The sequence below is a fragment of the Heliconius melpomene genome, chromosome 3 (assembly GCF_056956725.1).
Source record: "Heliconius melpomene rosina isolate 202511_hmr_F chromosome 3, ASM5695672v1, whole genome shotgun sequence".
In the NCBI taxonomy this organism is placed as follows: Eukaryota; Metazoa; Arthropoda; class Insecta; order Lepidoptera; family Nymphalidae; genus Heliconius; species Heliconius melpomene.
The window spans coordinates 7,392,856-7,415,701 of NC_140391.1; the positions used below are offsets into that span (position 1 = coordinate 7,392,856).

General features: G+C 31.8%; 1 protein-coding gene across 1 annotated transcript in view; it reads left to right on the forward strand.

Annotated features, from left to right (window-relative positions):
• Positions 1-22,846, forward strand: part of LOC146540007 (homeotic protein ultrabithorax) — a 118,556-nt gene that overhangs the window by 90,460 nt on the left and 5,250 nt on the right. The window contains exon 2 of the mRNA XM_085207525.1: positions 781-1,948. Coding sequence (XP_085063651.1) covers positions 781-1,079 — 299 coding nt within the window. The 3' untranslated portion in view covers positions 1,080-1,948. The remainder of the gene's footprint in view (positions 1-780; positions 1,949-22,846) is intronic.

Sequence of the window (22,846 nt, forward strand, 5' to 3'; positions counted from 1 at the left end):
TAAAATTGAGCCCAGCGTGCGTGCAAACCTATATATTAAGAATCGACATGCAATGAAGACTTCGGTACATAGCAAGAAATAATGTGGTTAGGGCTGTCCACTTTCATGTTAAAAAACCAGATTTGACATTCTGATTTATATATTTACGAGTAACCGAGCTGCGGTTTTGGGTCCGAAATGTTCTTGTTTTAAGGTAGTCATTTTTATAATTGGCAGCCCTGAGCGCGTGATCGAATTTTCACGACCCACGGCTATTGGCCTCGTACCTCGGCCTCGCGAGTCGGTTTCTTGGTAACCAATTCGATCGCTTTAAGTAAGGAGGAGACTCCATGTATGTACCTATACCTACTAATTATGTCCGTATTTTCTGACCCCTTCATGAAAGTTGTTACTGCATAATACTTAATCAAAATGATTTCGTTATATTAAGGGCTAGGGGCGAATCGATTTTAAATTTTGTAATTTAACTTTATATGTAGTAATGTACATGATTTTTAAAATATTATACGTAAAATATATAGTAGGTACCTACTGAATATTTTTATCAACAAAGACAGTTGAACGAGATGAAGCTGTCGTCACGGCCAATTGTACCGTCATTTGAACTAAGCTATATAAGACAACCATTCCATTCAAACATCAAACCCTTAGGGATTTCCTTTTCTTTTATTTATATGGAAGACTCCTTAAATATAACTGGCATCTGTAACCCGGTGTAAGAAGTTTTATTTATATAATTTTAAAATTAGTATTAATGTTTTTCATTTCTTTTTGTTTCAGGAGCAAACGGCCTCAGAAGACGGGGGAGACAAACCTACACACGATATCAAACCCTAGAGTTAGAGAAAGAGTTTCACACGAACCACTACCTCACGCGGAGGAGACGCATAGAGATGGCGCACGCGCTCTGTCTTACGGAACGTCAAATTAAAATTTGGTTCCAAAATCGAAGGATGAAATTAAAGAAGGAGATACAAGCGATAAAGGAGTTAAATGAGCAAGAGAAACAAGCGCAAGCGCAGAAAGCAGCAGCGGCGGCGGCGGCCGCAGCGGCCGCCCAGGGGCACCCCGAGCACTAGACACTAGTGTCTTAGTGTCTAGTGTCTAGTGCCGTACCAGTGATACGATTACACTTTACCGAACAATCTTTAGCCTTGTGTTTGTAAATTGTTTGTAATTATTTTCGTTATTTAAGTGTTGTTCGGTTGTTGTGATAATTTTTTTTTTAATTAATTAATTTGAATTAGACTCATGTTTTTATAATGACGAAGGAACAATAAACTGTTTAATGTTAGAATACAAACGGGTCGTATTATTTTTGTGTTTCGGGTTTTGTTTTTGTTGATTTATTGAATTTTACATATTTTAATTCGCGCTTTCGTGGTAAATGTTCGCGTTTGGAAACCAGTGCAATTTTTAGAAATCTCTTCCGTGTAACATAGTGTAGGTACGTAGTTGGTTTTCCCGATAGGCTGCTGTAACGTCGAGCTGGCGGTCGGCGATGGACTCTTACATTGTACAAATTTAACATGCCTACCAAAGAGACCCGGTCTCGTAACCTTATAGCTAAGCAAACAGTCATAAGTTAAATCTATCGCAATCTCAGACTTCAGAGTAGCGTCGAACAGAATAACCGCGCCATCAAATCCTTTAATACTCTCTCATAAGTATAGTGTAAACGTGGTCGTGTTCCTCCAGTTTTAATAGTCGGTGAAGTTTAACAAATTGCCATAAATGTAAGTAGGTATTATTTAGCGCGTAGCTGTAAATAGTTAGGGTTACGTCTATGATAATAGAAGTGAGCGGTTTTGGTTGCGCCGGCGCCGCAGAACGGGCAGAAAAAGTTCGAAGGGAGTGCGGGCGAGTGCGGGCGAGAGAGGGCGAGAGCAGGCGAGCGGGAGAGAGGAGCCGAGGGGAGCGGGCGCGGCCGGCCACCGGACAGGACTAGGTGAGTTTTTGTCAATGTCCACGGCATTATTTATCGAGCGGAGACGGTTGCGAAAAACTCACTCGTCGTCACCAGTCGGTGCACGACGCCATTTTTGAAATCGCCCATGCGAGACTTCTACGGTATTGCTGTTTTGCAACGTTTTAATTTACTAAGGCGATTCGAGAACGCTTTGATCTTCCCGACCGTCACCGCTTATCTCAATGTGGAGAGCTTGCTTGTTCCCCGAAACTTAATTTAGTTTTAACAATAATTTATTAGTGCCTTTATATAATTTAAACTCATGTTCACTTGTACAGTGCTACGAATAAAAATATCAAGTTCCGAAAACGGGAATAACATGTCATTAAGTAATTAAAGTATCTGCCTATATTTTCACATTGGTTAAATATATATATTAAACAGGTATTATTTAATTAATCTTCTACGTTTTATATTAAAAAAATAATGAAAAATATAGAGGAAAGATAAAATATAATTTGTAAAACTTAGAAATCTACAAAGTTTCCATTTTTTTAGAAAAAAGATCAAAAAATTTACAAAAGTACCGAAAAAAAAAACAAAATCTTGAACTGTATAAACTCGACTTATTAAAATTTCAACTGCTACTAAAGCACAATAGGTCGACTGTATTTCACTACTTAACGTATAGAGAAACGTGGCAATTGCTACAAAATATACCTACATAAAAATTTTACATATTATTATACGAAACGATTAAACTCTATTATAAGTAATTTAATTGAATAGTGAAAATTAAGTAATAGATTTTGAAGATAAACCCCAATATAAAGTCTACATGAATAATACAAACGGGCCGCATATATTTTTAACACAATTTACAAGGTGAACGGAGCAAGAAGTGAAAAATGCATGGTGTGCTATATTTTTGTCGTTTATACCTATACGACGGCCATTTCTGTCCACGACCAAAATCAATTCAACGATAACAGATAATTATTTTGCTTCGATAAGAAAAATTATTCCTCGTTACAATGGCCACGCATTGAGAATCCGATTTTTTTTTAAACAGCTTAATTTCGAGCAAAATACGAGTTATTTGGACTTATTTTTATATTCTTGCAATGACTTATGCAAGTTTCTCGTATATAATTAAAATAATGACTAAACTAGATAAGACTTAGTTAATTATGTTAGTATTTCACTTGAATAAAACATTAACGAGCTCGATAGTCGACGAGCGATCAGGAATAATGACTAGTTCCGCGCAAAGTTTCTCACTTAATTAAAACATACCGAAACATTAACGTTGGTAGACAGATGCAAGAGCAAAAACTCAATGTATTCCTTTATAATTCGACCGTTTGAGGTCGAATGCAATGATGATGGTATAACTTAGCGGAGTGCCACTTTTAATTTTTTCTCCGAACTCGTCGTCGTAAGTTTCTTTTTCAGCAATAATTATGATCACAATTTAGCATAATAGTCTTATATACTTAAAGCGATAGACACATTTCAAAGTTTTTCTTACGTCGTCGATGTGTATCAAACCGGCTCAGTCCCATTATAAGTTGCTTTTATTGCGTTCTTTCAACCAGTTTTAGACACCTGTAGTTACGCATTGAAAATAAAGTTTAGACCGTAGATAATCGTGCCCAGTGAGGAGATGGGGGAAATTTTCATATAATTGCCGATATTACGCTATATGGCGAAAGGTTTTCGAGTTAATTAGACGAAAACTTGAATAATGCATGACTGATTAATCAGTACAGGTACCTACAGGTTGGGAGTTTTGTTTTATTTGGTGAATTAATTGGTATGCGGCGGCGGTTTCTTATTAAAATATTGCAATTTTATAAAGCCCCCGGGACTTGTTCGGGAGAAATAAAAAGAGTGTTGTAGATGGCGGAGGTGTGCCCGCGACCGCCCGTCGATGCTGCATATATCATTATGTACACGAAGCCGACCCGGCAGCTGAGCAAGATGAGAGATCTCTCTTATGTGAAGTCACCACGACGCGAGCCAACTCGCTCCTTATTTATTATTTGCAATGTCCGAGAGGTTAATCAACTCTGGAGAGAAATTGTTGCTTTTAAATATTTTATATCGTAGTCTTTTATAAAATATAACTTTATTGACTGAAATAACTATATTGACTTTTCAATAACGGAATTAACAACAATGTAAATTGTTATAGATATGACAAAACAGTAGACAATTTTATTTTTATATAGCAATTTCATACATTAATTAATTAATACTTATTATAGAACTGCATTCACTTTTGCCCTCGTTATTTTTTTTATATATATATATATACTTGCATAACGTAAATTAATTTAATTGTCATTATAATTTACTTTATCGATTATTATTATTAATAACTAGTGAAGCTGTAAGTACATCACAGCATATATTTATAGTATCACAGGAACTCGCCATATAAAGCGGCGGTCGGTACACTCGTGTCGATAGTATCTCGTCACCCGGCGTGCCCCGCGCACGACTAACATGTCCCATAGGTTACTCACCCGCAACTGAAGCCTTTAATCGATAACGATTTATTTAATTAACTGTACACGAGCACAATTCTGCCTTCTAAGGTAATAGAATAATGCTTAAAGGAAATTTGTGCTTATGAGCTCTGAGCTCTTTTGCTCTGTCAATGAGATGTTTATTTCATTCATTTGTTTTTAATTGTTTATGTTTTAATATGTTTTTATTACTTAACCTTAATTTAGTTTTTTATGTACTTTGTATGGATTTAGTGAAAAATAAATAAACTTAAACTCTATTAATTCTTTTTTTTTACATTGTGTTATAATAGCTACCCAATTTAATACACCAGCAATAAATACGAACATTTCAAATAACATTCATTATATTTTCGAAAATACAAAAACTATATATAAACTCAATTAAAATTCATATATCACCGACTCATGCACATAAAACAATACAATCCTATTTTACTATCAGCACAGATCATAAACCAAAAGTGCTTAACCGCCCCATAGAGTAATCGAGTTAACCCCTACAAAATCACGCAATAACCGATACGAAATATCGTTTTCCATGACAGCTATTAATTGTGAGGCAATGAGGCTTCGCATACTTGAGGCTATAAACAAACGCTATCTAACCGAACTGCCTACTTAATAGTCCTTTAGTGTAATTGCCGCTATCAATAAGTACGTACGCTACGTACTGTAGACATTGTACTTCGCACTGGTACGTAAAAGGTGGTGTTGTCCTTTGAAGATAGCTGAAATAGTCTTCATCATGAGGCCTAGATCTGAATCTGTTTTGAGAAAACGCAAGACGAAGTAGGTACTGTAGAGCAAGTTGCATTTCGCTTCGGTTTCTTTTGTAGCAATAAATATACTTAATTAATATCTAATATTTTTTTACATTTGCACACATCTATTATCTAATTGTTAATTGGAATTTCAATAGTACTAAATATCGTAGTGTCGTAGTGCGTTTGACGGTAAAAACAAAAGTTATGGGTTCGATCTGTATCCATGAAAATGGACTCTACTTATTTCTTCGCTCTGGTAAGATGTATATGAGAAAATATATTAAAGGATATCTTTATAAGAAAAGAAAGCGAAGAAATAAGTAGAGTAATTCTTTACAAAATAAGAGAAATATACATATCTTTGTAATACTACGGATTCTCTGTACTCGTTGACGCTGTCAACAGAACAAAACATATATAACTCATTAAATGAATGCCTTGATTTTCGCGAGACACTATTTAATTTGTTTTTTGCTTTAGGTAATCCTTAAACGGATAGGTATAGTGAGCTGGTATTCGTCTGACCGTTTTCGAATCGATGCTAAACGATTCCTGAGATAATTGACGGTAGTTTGAAATAAAAATTGAATAGGTAGCAGCTATTTTTTTTTACTTAAAATCTCCTATATTTCGCACTTAGTTAAATAAATGAAAAATAGACCTAAATAGCTAAATAAATTTATAGTATCTGTTACGTATAGAAGACACTTAATTGGTTGTGTAGATAAATGTTTTGTGGTATTTCATTTTATTAGTCGTCCGTCCGCGACCGCGCCCACGTCACCGCTGATCTACGACGGAGACTTGTTAGTAGGAGAACAATATTTTTGATAACATTATATATTACTTAAAATACTTTACTTCAAAAATAGATAGGTACTTGGAAACTATTATTAACTGTTATTATTTAACCGCATTTTCATAGAAGGTATTTATAGAATTCAATTTAAAGTCTATGTTCATAAAGTTAACTCGAAAACTTACTTTCTGTAACTTTGTTTACGTAAATTATAAGGTAAAACGTAAAATTCCGCTTTTTCCGTCCCAATTGGAATATTTGGAAATCTCTTAGTGCTCCTCTACACTCCCCAAGGAACCTATATGACAATTTCAGCTTTCTTTGGTATAGTTTCAGCAATGAGATGCTGTCAGTCACTCAGTAATATAAGAATATTATATAAAATATATATAAATAATTCCACTTTACACAAATTGTATGTAATAGAGATTAATTAAATCATTTAACCCATAAGTAATTCTTCAATCAATAAAATCATTACCAGGAACCTCGCATAATTTAAAGACGTCCTGACTGTTAATCCTAATAGACTATTGGTTGACTACTTGTTTATTTTCTTCTTATTTTTATGTAGTCGGCGTTTTTGTTTTTCTACACATTTTTTTATTTACAATCACAATTTTGTTTCACACAAGATGTCTCAAGTTATCTTATGACGATATTCCCATTAGGGCGGCATAAATCTGATTTTATTTGTTTAACTAAATAACCTGCATATTTAATGTAGCTTTATCATATCTGGTCGGGTTTAAAGTACCCACCTATCTTTCTGTTTAGCATAGATATGCTTATAAAAAATATTTTTATATATATTAGAGTACAAGCTATCTTATTTTTTATAAAAAAAAAATATTCATTTAATATGATAAAAGAAATACAATAAAATATATTTTTTCCTGTATGGAAACTCTAATAAATATTTTTTTCAACATTCCTTAATTTAAAAAAAAAATTTTCGCTCTGACGTCGCGGCCAAGCGCGGGGTTGAGTTTCGCCACTCAAAACGCAAACCTTCCAGAATTTAAAAATGGGGAACGGAGTATCTTAATACTAGGTTCCCTTTGCCTACACTGATTTATAAAAAAAAAACCTAGGTAGGTACATATATTTATGTAGGTACAAGTTAAAAAAAACGAAGGAAATTTCCTATAGCTTATATCCATCTTTGTTTTTTATGTCAAATAGGTCAACTCAATAATATTATGACCGCACTTAATCAAAAGAATTAATTAAATGATAAAATAAATAATTTAAGTAGATACCGTATAATAATATAATACATATTCTGCTCTGTCATGACATATGAGCTGTCTTGGTAGCTTTTATTATTAATTTATAAATTTTCAAATAAAAAAATTAAATGTAATTAACATTTCAAAATGTAAATGTACTTATATAGTTAATTTATTTTAATTTTTTCGCTCTGATGTCGAGGCGCAGTGTTGAGTTCTTCCACTCAACACACAATGCCTCCATTCAGAATTCGGCGAAAAATGGGGAACGGAGTGACTTAACACTGTGAAGCAGATTTTAAAATTAATATGTATAATGTATTTAGGTACCCCAATGACATGTGAATCATAAAGATATGCCATTCACATATATAGTTAAAGATAGTTGTATATGCCTTAGTATATAATTGCCAACAAAAACAAACCCCATAATAAAGGGTTGCGTGTCTGTCTGTACGTACTACGTAGCGTTTACGAGTCGACTGTCGTCTGGGGACTGCGGTAAAACTGACCAATAAAAGTTCATTATCTATCGCTTGTTCGCTTCCAACTTTCATTTTATTGGTTTATGGCACCGAATGTCATAAAACTCGAGGTGTGGTTTGCGGGTGACAAATTACGTGTCGCTTCGTTTTTACAACGGCTATCGGGGTGGCAGTTAATTAAAACTTCTTTTTGTTTTAATCAATTTTATTATATCGCTTTGGATGAGTTTTATGTAGTAATAATCAGCTTCACGATGTATCCCGCAAACAGATCCCTCTGTACCTAGTGTTCAGACACTTCGTTTCCCACTTTCCACCGAATTTGAGTGACGAAACTCAACGCTGGGCTTTTGCCTTGGTGCTAGAACGAAGAAAATAAAAAGGAGTGCTACTTGAGTGCGAATCGAACGCACTCAACAAGCACGATAGCACCAGAGTCGTATCACTAAGCTCTATTTGCATTCTCTGTCAGTCTTGGAGACTGCGTGAAGCTGAAAAAAATAAGTTTAATTATAAATTTCTTGAAAATCCTTATAAGTGCATTTTTAAGTACACCTTTCAAGAAGCATGTTGAAGGCGTGGCACCGTTTATGCTAAATATATGATGAATAAGCATGCAACTGTGTTATAAACGTCATGACATTTATACCTTAAACGTACATTCAGATGTTTCTTTCTTTTTTGTCGGTTTTCACGATACTATAAATGCACTTGCAAATATTGCATATATAAATAATTACCTACCGGCTTATAAATAAACATATAATAATAATAACTACATTTTTTTTTGCTTCATGCAGTATGTTCGCGTAACTTAGGTATAGCAGGGTAGGCAGAGGGAACCTAGTGTTAAAACTCTCCGTTTACTACTTTCCACCGAAATTGGACACTACGTTTCGGTTTGCCTTGATACTAGGGCGATGAAATAAATTTTTAAATAATAATTAATTCTCCCGAGTGGGAATCGAATCCGCAACCGTCGCATTTACACACGCTTGTACCCCAGCCCCACGATAGCCTCAGTAACATATAATAATATATATTTTATACGCGAAAATATATTAATTTAATAGCTCAATATGTATTAAACATAACGAAATTAATATTCAAAGCAATAATTGCGCTCATCTAATAAAAACAGCACAGTACACACGTTAGGTCCACACCTACCAATACCACACACCATTTGATTGGTAGCCGCGAGATTTACGTTCAATTATCGACAATTTCTTTGGAGAACCTTACATTTACATGTAAATATGGCAAAAAGTCCATACACAATCGTCCACGACCAATCGGCGAGTGCGTCCAAGCAAAAGTGAATAAATTAGAAAAGCAGTAAATCGTCAGAGGCGTTTTAATTGAAATCGCAGTTGTTAATTGAGTGCGTAGAGCGGCGCATGCGTCCGCCTGATTTATTATACCCATTTGCTAGCCTAAGCACGTATAGGCTTCAATGGCTATTGCATTTTCAAAGTATTTTGTAAATTATTTAATTTAAAAATATTATAATTTTCTTTAAATAGATATAATTGATCATTTGATAATTATTTGTAATAGGTATTTTATTATGAATTTAAAGTAAATTGTCAAATGTGGCATAATATTTTAATATCTATCATCTATGCTTCAAGAATATTAACACCTACTTCCTCATCCCAATTGAAATGTATTATTTTTATAGAAAAGTAAATGAGTTGTGTTGACAAAAAAGTTTCTTCAAGCTTTAAGGCTTTAAATTCCACAGCAGCCATTTTATATTTAAATTTATATATTCGTATTTTAATTGAAAAGAATGCACAAAAAGTGCAGTATAGCATGTAATTAAGCTTTAATTATAGTCTGATACAAATTTTCATAACAAAAACTAATTCGATTTTTCTCATTTATATACAAATTAAGACTAGGGTTTACCCAGTATTAATTATTCGGTAGATAATTACGCTTCAACAATATTTACTAACGCTTTATATATATACTTACGATAAATTTTATACGATAAAAGCAAGCACCTACCTTTCAAGTTTTATATTATTAAAAAAATTAACATTTTCCCAATTCTGCAAAAAAATATCTAGCTTAGCTATCGTTCGCTGCCATTGAAGTTCGGGCGAACAATACAGATAACTAAAAACTCTATCAAACTGTAGCGACAGGGGCCGCCTAGTAAATAACGGTAGAAGGGTTTAACCCTTCAACTTTTTCTCCTTACCTCGACCCCTATCCGTCTTCTTGGAGATATGGCGCATATCTTTATTTATCATTCTTTATTGCTACGAACTCTACGGTGTTGTTCAAGATTAAAATGGAAGCCTATTGGGTTTTATATATTTTGATTAACTTTTAAAGAAAGGTGTCTGGCTGAAAGAAAAATTATAGGTATTATAATGATAATTTCCAGATTCGATTACTTGTTTCCTTGAATGTTTTTAGTTCCTGACTCTGGTAACAAAACAAAGCATGGCGTTGAATTCTACCACTCAACAGGTACCTAAAGTCCGAAAATTGGGTGCTACGTGCCTACGAATGGGGGAAATATATTGATTTAAAATTTTATAAATAAATAATGTTACCTAATTTAACATTTTAAATAATCTTTCTTAAATTTACAAAATGTATTTAACATACCTACCTAAGTATATCCTAACACTGTCATATATCTCGCATCAGACAGTCTATTTAAAAACAGCTAAAGTTATTTTCTATATACGTACACTGTACGGTACAAACAAGATTCCTTTAAGACTAAATTCCAAGCACTCTTTATATTTAAATTTAAATATTCGTATTTTTAATTCAGAAGACTGCACAAAAAGTGCAGAATAGCATATAATTAAGCTTTAATTATAGTCTTTAATACAATTTTTCATAACAAAAACTAATTCGATTTTTCTCATTTATATACAAATTAAGACTAGGGTTGTGCCTACTAGTAATTATTCGGTAGATAATTACAATTTCTAAACTTAGGTATATGTAGCGATAAGAATTAAACTTCATACGTAACTGTACAGTTAACGGTGGAAGTTGCTATCATTAAGGACCCCATAATTTTTTTCCAATTTCAAAGAGCCATCATATAACTTATCAGAATAAAGAATAGGCAGTATGAGGAAGGTCCAACAGGAATGGCAGTTTAATAGGACTCACCGACTGGAACTCGTTCGTAACTCGATTTTTGTTTGGTATTCGATTTCTATTCCTATGGGATAGTAAATATATGTATGTAACATATATTTTTATTTAAGTAAGCTTTAATCGATATTACTTAAAATACAATTTTTTAAAAATAAATACCTAATGACGATAGATTAAGCATGTTCTTTATGAATAAACGTTGCTATACGTTAACGTTGTATAAGAATAATTATTTTGCCATATTAAGAAATTGAATTTAATTTGTGTTTTTCACATAGACTTACTTATATTTTAGGCCAGTCGTGGCACAAGGCCATAAAGTGTGACTCCAACTCTAGGAAATAAAATATTTAATATTACCATTTCCTTCGCTCTCATGTGCAAAGCACTGCGTCGAGTTCCACTCAACACAAAATTCTACGAAATTTTGAACGATGTATCTTAACGTTGCGTGATGTTAAAAAAAATAACTACTTATAGAAATTACAATTTTTCACAAGAAAAAAAAATAAAAAATGTAAACAATATTATAGAACTCATTTAAAAAAATTACAATAATATCACAGAAATTATACTATCACTTATAAAGCAATATATAAAAAAAAAAATGATAGTAAGAACGGAAAGAGTAGGTATCAACTCACCCAAATAATTGCTATTCTATTCACACCGAGGGGGATTTATGCCCGGAATTATTTCCTTGTTGTTTTATTATAGGATTTGTCACCCGCCCCTGCTTTTATAATTACCCTAGATATTGAGGAACTTTTAAGATTGGATTTATGGAGAATGTTCCCATTCGGTTACAGAGGATTATTAACTTGAATATGTAATTAGGTGGATTTTAGAGTTTGGTACTCGTTTGTTTCAAATTTTATCTCTTTTTTAATGAAGAATTATTATAGAATGGATTTTTGTAAATGTAAATTAGTGTAATAGTAGATATTTTTCAAATATTTGTAGTGTATAAGAAAATAAATATTTCTTTACTTTTATTTCATTTACTCTATTAAAATATTTAATTAATATAAATTATATATTTCATTTACAGAAAAAAATATATTATAATTTGGGTAGAATAAAAGCTACATAATATTATTATTTTAAATATATTTTAATTCATAATTAAATAACTTTTCTGTTCATTTAATTATTACAGTTTCTATTTTTTGTGTTGCACAATTATATATATTACAAAAAAATATGTACACACTGTAATAAAAATATTGTTTTTAATATTTAATTTAGAATAAAGTTTAACATAATTTTTTTAAACCTTTACGTACTTAGTGAACTGCAAGCGCCATCTATTTTCGCTAAAAATAAACAAGATTTGTATTACACACTTTCCACTTTTATAATTTATATATTTTATTAATTATTTAGTAAAACACGCCGCTAATAATCAGTTTAAATATTATATTTTATATACAAATCATTTTTATATGTCATTACATATTTAAATTTCGTATAATATAAGTAGTTTGATGAAGAAGTTCAAGACTTGTCTGATAGATGTCGCATAAAGCTCGACTGTAGCGCCACAAGTTGTGGTGGTGGCACGGGGAACTAATAAAAGCGGGAACTTGCCGACACGACGCGCTGAGACAATGTTTATGATGCAATTTACAGTCCGTATATTGCCAGCCACTTCATATAACACGACAATATACATCTGAATTTATTTATTTTATTTTCCAAGGGTTTTTCTCTAAACCTGCTTTCGAGTTTAAGGCGATTTTTCTTTTAAATATAACTACTTGCGGGCTTTCATGATATAACAAAACTTTTCATCAATTATATAATGCATTATGCGAATTATAAGTAAAATTTAAAATAGTTAAACTGTTATTAACAAATAATAATTAATAACGCAATCAATTTAACTATTCATCCGTTTTAGTTTCTAGATTACGTAACGGTTGAGTTACGCAATGCTATTCTAGCGGCATCGTTATTCAGGCCCATAAAACATTTATTTTACGGCGTGACGACTTCAAATAGCCCATAAAAAAGTTCACCGCTCGAATCACAGATGGCGTTGCTAGTAGATTGAAAAATGCGCCATCTACAGTTGTCAAGCAGTATTTTACTCAGCTTACGAACTCATGGTTTTATTGGAATACCCATAAAACTCACTCCGGCCTTCCAATATGGAGTTATCGTAGGGTGAATGGGCGTATAAGACAGGAGACCGACTTTTATTGTTTGTAAATTGGTTGTAAAATTATGAGTCGCTCGTATTGTGTATAATCACGGCGATCAGCTGTTCGTTTATGGGATAAATCACTTTATTACCACAAGCGATGTTTTACGAGGTTGTAAGGCCGAATTCAAATGGGCGACAAGTTGTCACTTTGAATAGTGTGTCCATAATTTATTACTTGGAAGATTGGTTCATAAAATCATTGCGTTCATTTCTTTTATATCTTTAACATCTGTTTTACTAAAGCATTTTGATATATAATTCTCGATGCTTAATGAGAATCTTTAATAACTATACGAATAATAATATATTTAAAATGTGATTTTAGTTCTATTTGTAACTTAAATTTAATTGATGATGTTTAAAATTTTTTTATCTTATTAGAAAAAAATTACGTTGCTTCAAATATTGAACAATTTGTCCATCATTGATTTTTTTCTATTCGCCAACAGATGGCGTGCTTATTAGATACAATAAATCTACACGCCAATTAAAAATTATAATTAATTTATGTTACTTTATAAAGATATGATAGAAATTGTAATTAAATGCTTCAATTTTATTACATATAGTCATATCTAACGAATTTTAATTTAAAGCATTAATTCCTCCAAGTAAAAATCCCACCTCTGTAAATTATGTTAAATATAATTTTTATGATTCACTTATTATCATTAATTAAGTGAATATACATGTTAATTTTAATTTAATGATTTAATTTTGAACCAAAAAAAAAATTAAAAGATAATAGTAGAATAAACTCACATAAACATAACGAATTAAAAATTCACTACAGATAATAAATTAAAATATAACACGTTAAATTAAGACGTCAAATTGCTATATAAATTAATATATAACATTATAAAGTAAGTTTATTAAATATTAAATGGGTATATATATTAAAAATCTGCATAATATGTTTCGGTTGCAACAGTTTTTTAAAGCAAACTTTACTACCGCTAATTATTTGTTTTACGAGACGTTTACGATAATCGTGATCGTTAACTCGACATTTACGATCGGTTAACACCTCGGCCGTGATTGCGGCGGGCTTTAGTGCCACTTGAAATTAATTTTGTAAATAAATAAAAATTTTGTTATTATTTGCTCGTTTTAATATGTTTATTTTAGTTTGTATTGGTTTTTTTTAAAGTAATTATCTTGTTATATTTAAATATGCGTCTATATAACCTTTATCTACCTTAATTTGAATTTTGAATTTGAATTTGAATTTATCTTTATTTTATAAATTTATTGCTTCATGCAGAATAAATGCAATAAATAAACAGAAGCTTGTGGTGCATCACTATTCTTTACATTCTGTGCATTGTTTTGATGTAGAGTTAAATGGTCTAGCGCAATAACCCATTTAGTTTCATCCGATTGTCGAAAATATAAAAAAAATATATCCTCAGATGGGAATCGAATCCCCAACATTACATACATATATAAGTATATTAACCTTATACATTGAGCATAGCTTCATAGGTCATGAGATTTCTAACACGTTTTTATAGTAATTTCTTACCAAACTTTAATCTTATAACAATAACAGATTTCTAATTTCTTTTTTATCAAACTTGTATAGGCCCCAGTGGATTGACCCTGTTAATAAAGGAACAAGACGTGCGAAAGAGATAGCAATAGTGAAGGAGCGCCGTAATTTATGAGATACACATTTGGTATGAACAGCTCCAAATAAAAAGATATTTCCCGGTATGGTTACGATATTAATGTTTTTTTTTTTTATTTAATATTTTTTTGTTGAACACGCTCCAAGTTAACGAATATATATCATTATAAATTAAAATTTACATTTACTTATTCAAATATAATTAATCTTAATTTTTTTCTATAAAATACAAAGCAAATCTGAAATTTCTTTAAGAATTTAAAACGAAAAACTTACAAAACAGTTTCGCGAACACTAAATTGCTAAGTTAAGTCTAGAAAAATAAACGAGTCGCAATAAAACCATTTATCAGAGTATAGAGAAAAGCTGCTTAAAAATAAAAATAAAGTGGACATGTTTTCGCGACAGTACCGCCTATCTCTATGAGTAAGTTATGGCTTTTGTAGGGTGAGTTACACCCTGCTTAGGTCACGTGGCTCGAGGGGGACAGCGCTATACGAATGTTTGAACGAGGAACCGAGACAGAGACATTGGGGCGGCAAGTTATCTTCGTTTCATTCAACTCACACTCGCGCCGCCCGAACGTCCGTATAGATCAATAAAACTACTTTATCTCTTTTTGGCACATCCCCATCCCGTCGGCGACTTCCTAGAACGATACTTCAATGCTATGCTTTCTATTTAAAAAATAAACTTTAAAATTCTTTAAATTTTCTAAAAATAAACCATTAAAAAGGTGTGACGAATTACTAAAAAAGCTTCTTGTAAAAGAAAGGTCTCAGTCAAAGAATATGCTATTCATTCCATTTTAAATTGCCGCATTTGAACGTACCTAATTGTCGTTTTTTACACGGTATAGCCTTTTTAACCGTGTTTACAAAGATAATGGCCATAAAACATTATTACCGGGTATTAGAGCGAGCCACAGGTAGCTTCGGGTGGCAGTGTCTAGCTCATTGCGATATTTAGTGTCATCTAATGAAGGTTAATCATTTACGATTGCTTAAACGAGTAGTTAAAATAAAGTTTAAACGTGTACTAGGTTAATCGTACTCTCCTCGACTGTTGTGTTAAGTGTAGTGATTTTTTTTTCCGATAAACTTAATATGTTTATATTAGATGCATAATTATATAAATATAGGTAAGGTGGCTCCCATTTATACGCCAATATAATGGCTGTAGAGAAATGCAGTATATTTTATATAAAAATACTGTCAAACATAAATTAGTTTTTCAATATTTTATAGATATTTATTATCTACGAGTTGTATTTGTGTTCGGTTAAGCATATATTTCTTTTATATAATTTTGTTATTTAATAAGTATATTTTTTACAAAAGCTTATTTTAAAATTAATTATTTATGAAAGTTGGAGGAACGTAGTAATTTGCAACGATGGCGCTAGAACTAAGGGGTTGATAAGCGTTTATTCGACGGGCGTTCCGGTTCTAATAAAGTAATTATTCTTGTAGCACGACGCCTAAGTTATTTTCATAATTAAATAAAGCTAACACCATCGGTATACGTATTATCTGGGTAAATCTTTAGTGAAAAGATATTTTTTTTATATTTCTGGAAATATATTGCCTACTTATTTAATTTTTTATGTGTTTCTATAGTACCTACGTACATACATAGTACCTACTATAAGGATTTCTGTCATTTTCTTAACTATATGGTTTTAACTATAAACATGATTAGTGTATGATCACTTCGTTATTAGATACCGCCCAGGTATAGTGTTTTGAGGGATCGTTTGTTAATAGATTTGGACTTCAAGGAAATCGTAGATGCAAATAGTCTAGACTTGACATTTTTTTTGCTTCACCTATGGGCAGGGCAAACCTATTATTAAGACACTACACTTGCCATCCAATTTTCGAAACATTGTTAATTGCTTTACATGACAAATTTGAAAATGATTCATTCCTTCGAGTGGTAATTGAACCCATAACCGTCGCGTTTATATTCAAACTGTCGCAGTTATTAATATATTGAAAAAATATTAGCAATATCATGAATTGAATTGATCTTATACTATAGTTTAAATTACATCAAAACAACATACATATATCTAAGTAACTTTCTGTCTAATGAATTTATTATCCATGTAGAGCCCCTCGAGTAGTATACATCATTGAAAAACTTCTTAATGACGTCTGTTTGCTCATGCCGTTCCTAATTAGGTATTGTCAGTTATAATAACTTGAAATAAGGGTAATAAATATACCATATAATTACGTTAAATGAAAGGAACATAAAATACAAGTAAAAAGTAAGGGAAATACCTACTACGGTATACACGCATAGTAGTTTTATCGATAGAATAAGCATTTAGAAATTTTTATAGCGCTCTAAGGTGCAACAATTAACAAATTCTTTGGGCTTGTATAAATAATGTCGCTTGAAAACCATAAATAAATGATCAAATTGATATGAAAAAATGTTAATTACTGAAGTAAGTCTAAATGAACAAAGAATTTTGATTTCGATTTTGATAAGTAGAGACATACCTACCTACTTATTATTTAACACGAAAAGTTTGAAGATAAATTATTTTGATAAACAGATGAATAAAGGAAGAAAAGAAGGAAATATTTGCAATAGAATGATTTTTACATTATATAAAAAACCTTCAGAAAGACATTATTATCAATATTCTATTAACATCCAGTTAATTCTGTGCTATCCATGTTTCTTCCCCCCCTATGTAGAGGAAAATCATGGTAAAATGTAGCAGTCCTCTTCCCCAAACATGTGTTACATGGCAATCGGAAAGAAATAACGCAATTTTCTTCTTTATTAAGTATCAACTAGCTCCTGCTTTAGCCAAATTTTTATTATGCAATTCTATATAAATTTTTGCTTTTTTAATTATAATTTTTTATGCTTAAAGTAGAAATATACAAACAAATTAGCAACAAAAGAAAACGAAAAACTCATCTAATATTTCAAAGTAAGCTACAAATATGTAAATATGATGATGTTTAAAATCTTTTTAAGTTTTAAAAGTGCAGTGTAGGTATCATCGCTAGTATCAAACAAAAGTTTGGTCACGCTTAATGCCTTTACGAGTGCCGGGGGTGACATAAAGAAAATGAAAAACATTTTGTATTATTCTTGTTGTGCTCTTGTCCCGCCTAACTTCAACTACCCTCCGTGGCTGCGCAGACTGGCGTCTTTAGTGCGACGCGATGCGAGTTAAGGGTGGTTGTCGTTAGAATTATAATTTTCTTTGTGTTTAGCTTATTGAGTTTATTAAATAGTTATTGTACTGTCAATTTATGTTTTAAGGTAGTGTCAATTATATGCTTTTTAGTGTTAAACTTAAAAGGGGGCAAAATTTGGTATTAAAGCCTCTAGTTCAAGTGAAGTATTAAATGAAAGGTCTTGGGTGTGCATATTCCAATACATATTTTGTTCATTTTATATGACCAATTACAGTACGGAACCCTCGAATATATTTTTATGCAATTTAAAGTAATAGTCTAAAATATCAGTTTACATGTCTACGTCACGTTAGTCGCAACTGTATAATCGTCCTAATTTTGTCTACCATTCCCAGTAGCTTCTGCTTAGACAAATATCTGCAGAAACTAGTTACGTGTTTCGACTCTAATGTAAGTAGCTTTTTAATATTTATCACCTTCTGTGATATATTTTATATCTAGTACTGAAAAACATCTTGTTTTTTTTATGAAATACGTAAGATACCTATTAATAAAAATGTGATTCTTGAAAATCTTCTTCTTCTTGGCATTAACCCCGGTTATTACCAGGGTCTGCCTTCCTACTCAACCTACTCCACTTTGTACGATCTTTTGCGTCCTCGGTGGTTAGACCATTGGCTCTCATGTCCTGCATCACGTCATCCAACCAGCGCTTCCTTGGGCGTCCGGGAGGTCGCGCCCCAGGAACTGGTATAGCAAGTAGTAGTACTGGTATAGTAATAGGTTTTATATCATTATAATATTTGCTGCTGACATTTACATTTTATCTTATTAAAGATTTTTCGGGAACTTCGTGTTGTATTCAGAACATAGCAAGGTAGGCAGAGGGAATCTAGTGTAAGACACTTTGTTGCCTTTAAGATACTTCCTTTTGGCGTAACTCAACGCCTCTTTGCCTCGTGACCAGAAAGAGGAAAAGCAATTATTGAATATTCCATTCCCCCGAGTACGTAATCTAAGTAATAATATGAGTCGACGTTTCATGCATTACGTTTTCCAGTCCGTACAATCTCCTAGTAACATTATACTACAGTCATTTCAGTATTTTTCACAAAGAAATAAAACTATAACCATACCATAAGAGAATACAGAAACTAAAAAAGACAATCGTTAGCGTTGCCTAATTAATGTTGTGTTTTTGTAAATTTAAATAAACTTCTGGTACAAGTGGAGAGCACGACGCGCTATAAACTTGTCAGCTTTAGCTATTTCTGTGCTGTTTGTTTTCCTTTTGACAAACGCGTCTCGTGCCGGCGCCATCTTGCGGCATTCCATTGAGAAACTCCATTTGGAATGAAAATTTTGTATAATGTTGTTTTACAGGACCAATTATTCTACATAATTTCTTATTTTCTATTGACATCTATGATTGAAATTAACATAATAACTGGGGCACAAGGGTGTCCCTGTAAGACGACGGTTGTCGGTTCGATGTTTACCTGCTTGAGGAATAAATTATTATTTATTAATATGTATTTTCATTTTTTCGCTCTGGCACTAATGCGAAAACCCCGCCGTTAAATGCCGAAAGTGGAGAACGGAGTGTCTCAACACTAGGTTCGCTCTGTCTACCCTGCTGTGTGCAGTATACAGCGTTAAGCTGATTTTTTTAATAACACTAACAGTTTTTTTATATACTTAATTATCATTAATTTTGATAATATAATCATTGGTTATAAATAAATATGATTATAACATAAGTCAACCCCTGAGGCCTGGGTGCGCTTGTAATTCATCGTGTGTGGCTCGCGACTCTTCTACGTCGCTTTGTTTGTAATTTTGTCTGTTTATTGAAAATTTTCGTACGAATCTAACCTTTATAATTTGAAGAAGAAAGTAGAAATTCTTTTGTATTATATATATACTTTAGACGTTATAACGGTTTACAAAGTAAAGCCTTAGACAAATGTGATCTATGATGAACGCGATTTCGGTAACGAGCTCCAGAGAAACTGATGTACGGCCACGATAGTTAGTTCTAAGGAAACAAGGAAAAAAATAGAGTGTGAACACCTTACTAAATAACCGAGATGAAAAATAGTTTATTGTGAGTTCACGTGCTCCTCGGTAATAATATCACATCTAAAGAATAATTTTCTATGAGAGATATTGTTATATTTTCTTTTCTCTATTCTTGGACAGTGAAAGCTTATGGTTTTGCAATGTACCTTACAAATAGAAAAATACATAATAAAAAATTGTAGATTTATTGTATGATTTTAAGGGTGTTATATGAAATAGTTCATATAAACTGTAGATACTCTTACTATAATAATTATATGCCTATTGCAGTTAAAATAATTAATTTTGTAAAATTTTAAAAGTTTTTTTATAAATTTTGTACATTGTAAACATGTTAAAGTTAACATTTTTATTTCAAAACAGATATTATAATAACGTATTATTTAGCAATTGTGCCTGGAATCCGTTTCAAATCACAAAACTTACCGCTAGTTAATAGAGCTAAGATATTTATCACGCGCGCTATTCATAATTAATAGCGCCCTCGTATTCGCATGTTGGTACCACTTGCTATGATAGATTATATATGCTCGTATAAATCGCAATGTTGCCAACACAATATCATCTTATTTCCTTGGCATCCGCGACGACTCGTTGATTTATTTCGCCGTACCAACCTACAAAAGTTTTCGGATTAAATAGTTTTTCTCGTTTCAATATTTGGCAACAAAACAATTTTTTTTCGTCTGTGCTAGGTTTTAAATTAAGTGGGAGAATAATGTTTGGAACATACGTTGACATGTCTTAAAATATTTTTTTTTCTGCTATGTTATTTGAATTTAGTTTTACATATTTTACACTAACGAATGGATTGTGTTTAACATAATTTATACGTACACCTGATTTATACAATGTAAAGTTTTATAATAAATATAAATATCTAAATTTATTAATTATATGTGCATAATAAAAGAATCTCTCTAAAGCCACCAACGTGTTATTCGTATAGGTAAATGGGCCCTAAAATAGTTGCATACATACTCGGCCTAATAGAGACACATAATTAAGTGTTAATGAAATTAATAACAAGAAAAACAGGAATTGGATCGTCTGTCGGTCGCATTAGTTATTTAAAAAACTTAGAGTTCATGTCAGGAAATCGATTCTTATTTGGTTTGTTTAAAAAGTCGTAAAGTTTGGTTAAAAAGTTGTGTGTTATTGTATATATTTAGAATTGCTTACCTTTTTCTATTTTATTTATATAATTCTGTAGTATTATAGGAATTTGATACAAATTTGAAACTTTAAGCTCTACAAAATATAAACTAGTCTGAAACATCTGTTAGAACCCTAGAGTGGAGTTTTATATATTTTTTTCATTTGTTAATATTCAAACGCCTTTAGTTAAGAATCTTTATATCGCTTGAGCAGTATTAGGTGACGATGGTGTGTTCGTGGCATTTTTTCCATAGTGTCAAATTATATAAAATTTACAATCAGCTTAAACCATTCAAAATTTTAGCTTCGCCCGTCCACAATCCTGATTAATAACCCAACAGGGGGCACGTTGTAATTCAGCACGGAAATCTGTTTTGAACTCTTTTTAACTTATTTAAATATATTATTTAACCTTTACTTCAAAAGTTTTTTAAGTTTAGAAATGAATAATAGTTATGATAAAAATACTTTTGTTTAGTTTTTGAATATTTGACATTTTGAAACATTTAAAATAGCTTCATATCAACTTAAACAATTATTATCTAATAGTTATAACATTAATTTTAATTTTTGTATAATCAAAGATTAAAATATTGTTTTAATATAGAAAAATAAAGATTTATTTAAGAAAATCGAACCTCAATCCATAGTAGACTAGAGTAGAGTCAGACTATTCACAAATATGCCATATTGATGCATTATTAATAAATAGTATTTTATAAGCATATTAACATTATAATAAAAAAAATAATATAATATATACACAAGTCATGATACCCATACCGCATTACAATAAACGAAATAGCAATGGCTACGCCGCGCACGTCACGGCCCGCACGTCGCGTCGGTGGGGATGAATTGATGGCCAGGTAGGGGTGGATAAGCACCGCCAACTTAAAAATGGAACCCCTAAGAAATATTATCTACATAAGTTATGGATATGATAAAAATTGAGGATTGCTTTTTTTAATATTATAAGCATGCTTTCGACTTTAATTCAGTTTCACAGCTTTGTTAGTTTTTTTTTTTTATTTTGAAAAATAATTTAAGCTTAATTTATTTGTGTACAAAGTGACACCTTTTGTGTTTAATCTTCTTATAATTTGAATTCAAATTTAAAGTGTTTACACATTAATCTAATATGCGTTAACGAATGTAATAAAATCCTCGAGGGTGGGTGGATGAATCTGAGACAATTTGCCGCTCGCGCCCCTCAGTAAGCCCACCTATGTGTCTTTCTTATTGCCGACTAAATCTCGAATATACAACTAAGATTAATTCCCGCTGAAAGAAAGGGAGTGGAGAGTGCCAACCCTTTAAACCGCCATTGCAGTATAAAAGTGCGAGAATGCACCGTGAGCAGATTTTCGCGTAAATATTACCAACGCTATCAATCAAAGTGAAAGCATTACGCGAAAAAATTTTAATTGGCGAGCGTATATTTTGTATGGAATGTTAAAATGTTAGCACTATATAAAATAATAATTAATTCTTGATGTTACATTATATTATGTAATGCACCAATTAAGATAACGAAAACGAGTTCGATTATATATATATATAAAAAAAAAAATAACTTTTTTGCAACCGTGAGAAATATTTCGGTCGCGATAAAATACCGTTCAGTGATAATTCGCCGATTAAATTCCAGAAGCGAGTATCGAATAAAATGATTCAATAGCGAAACAAACATTTTGTCTTATAATTCAGATTGGTCGTCAGATAAGGGG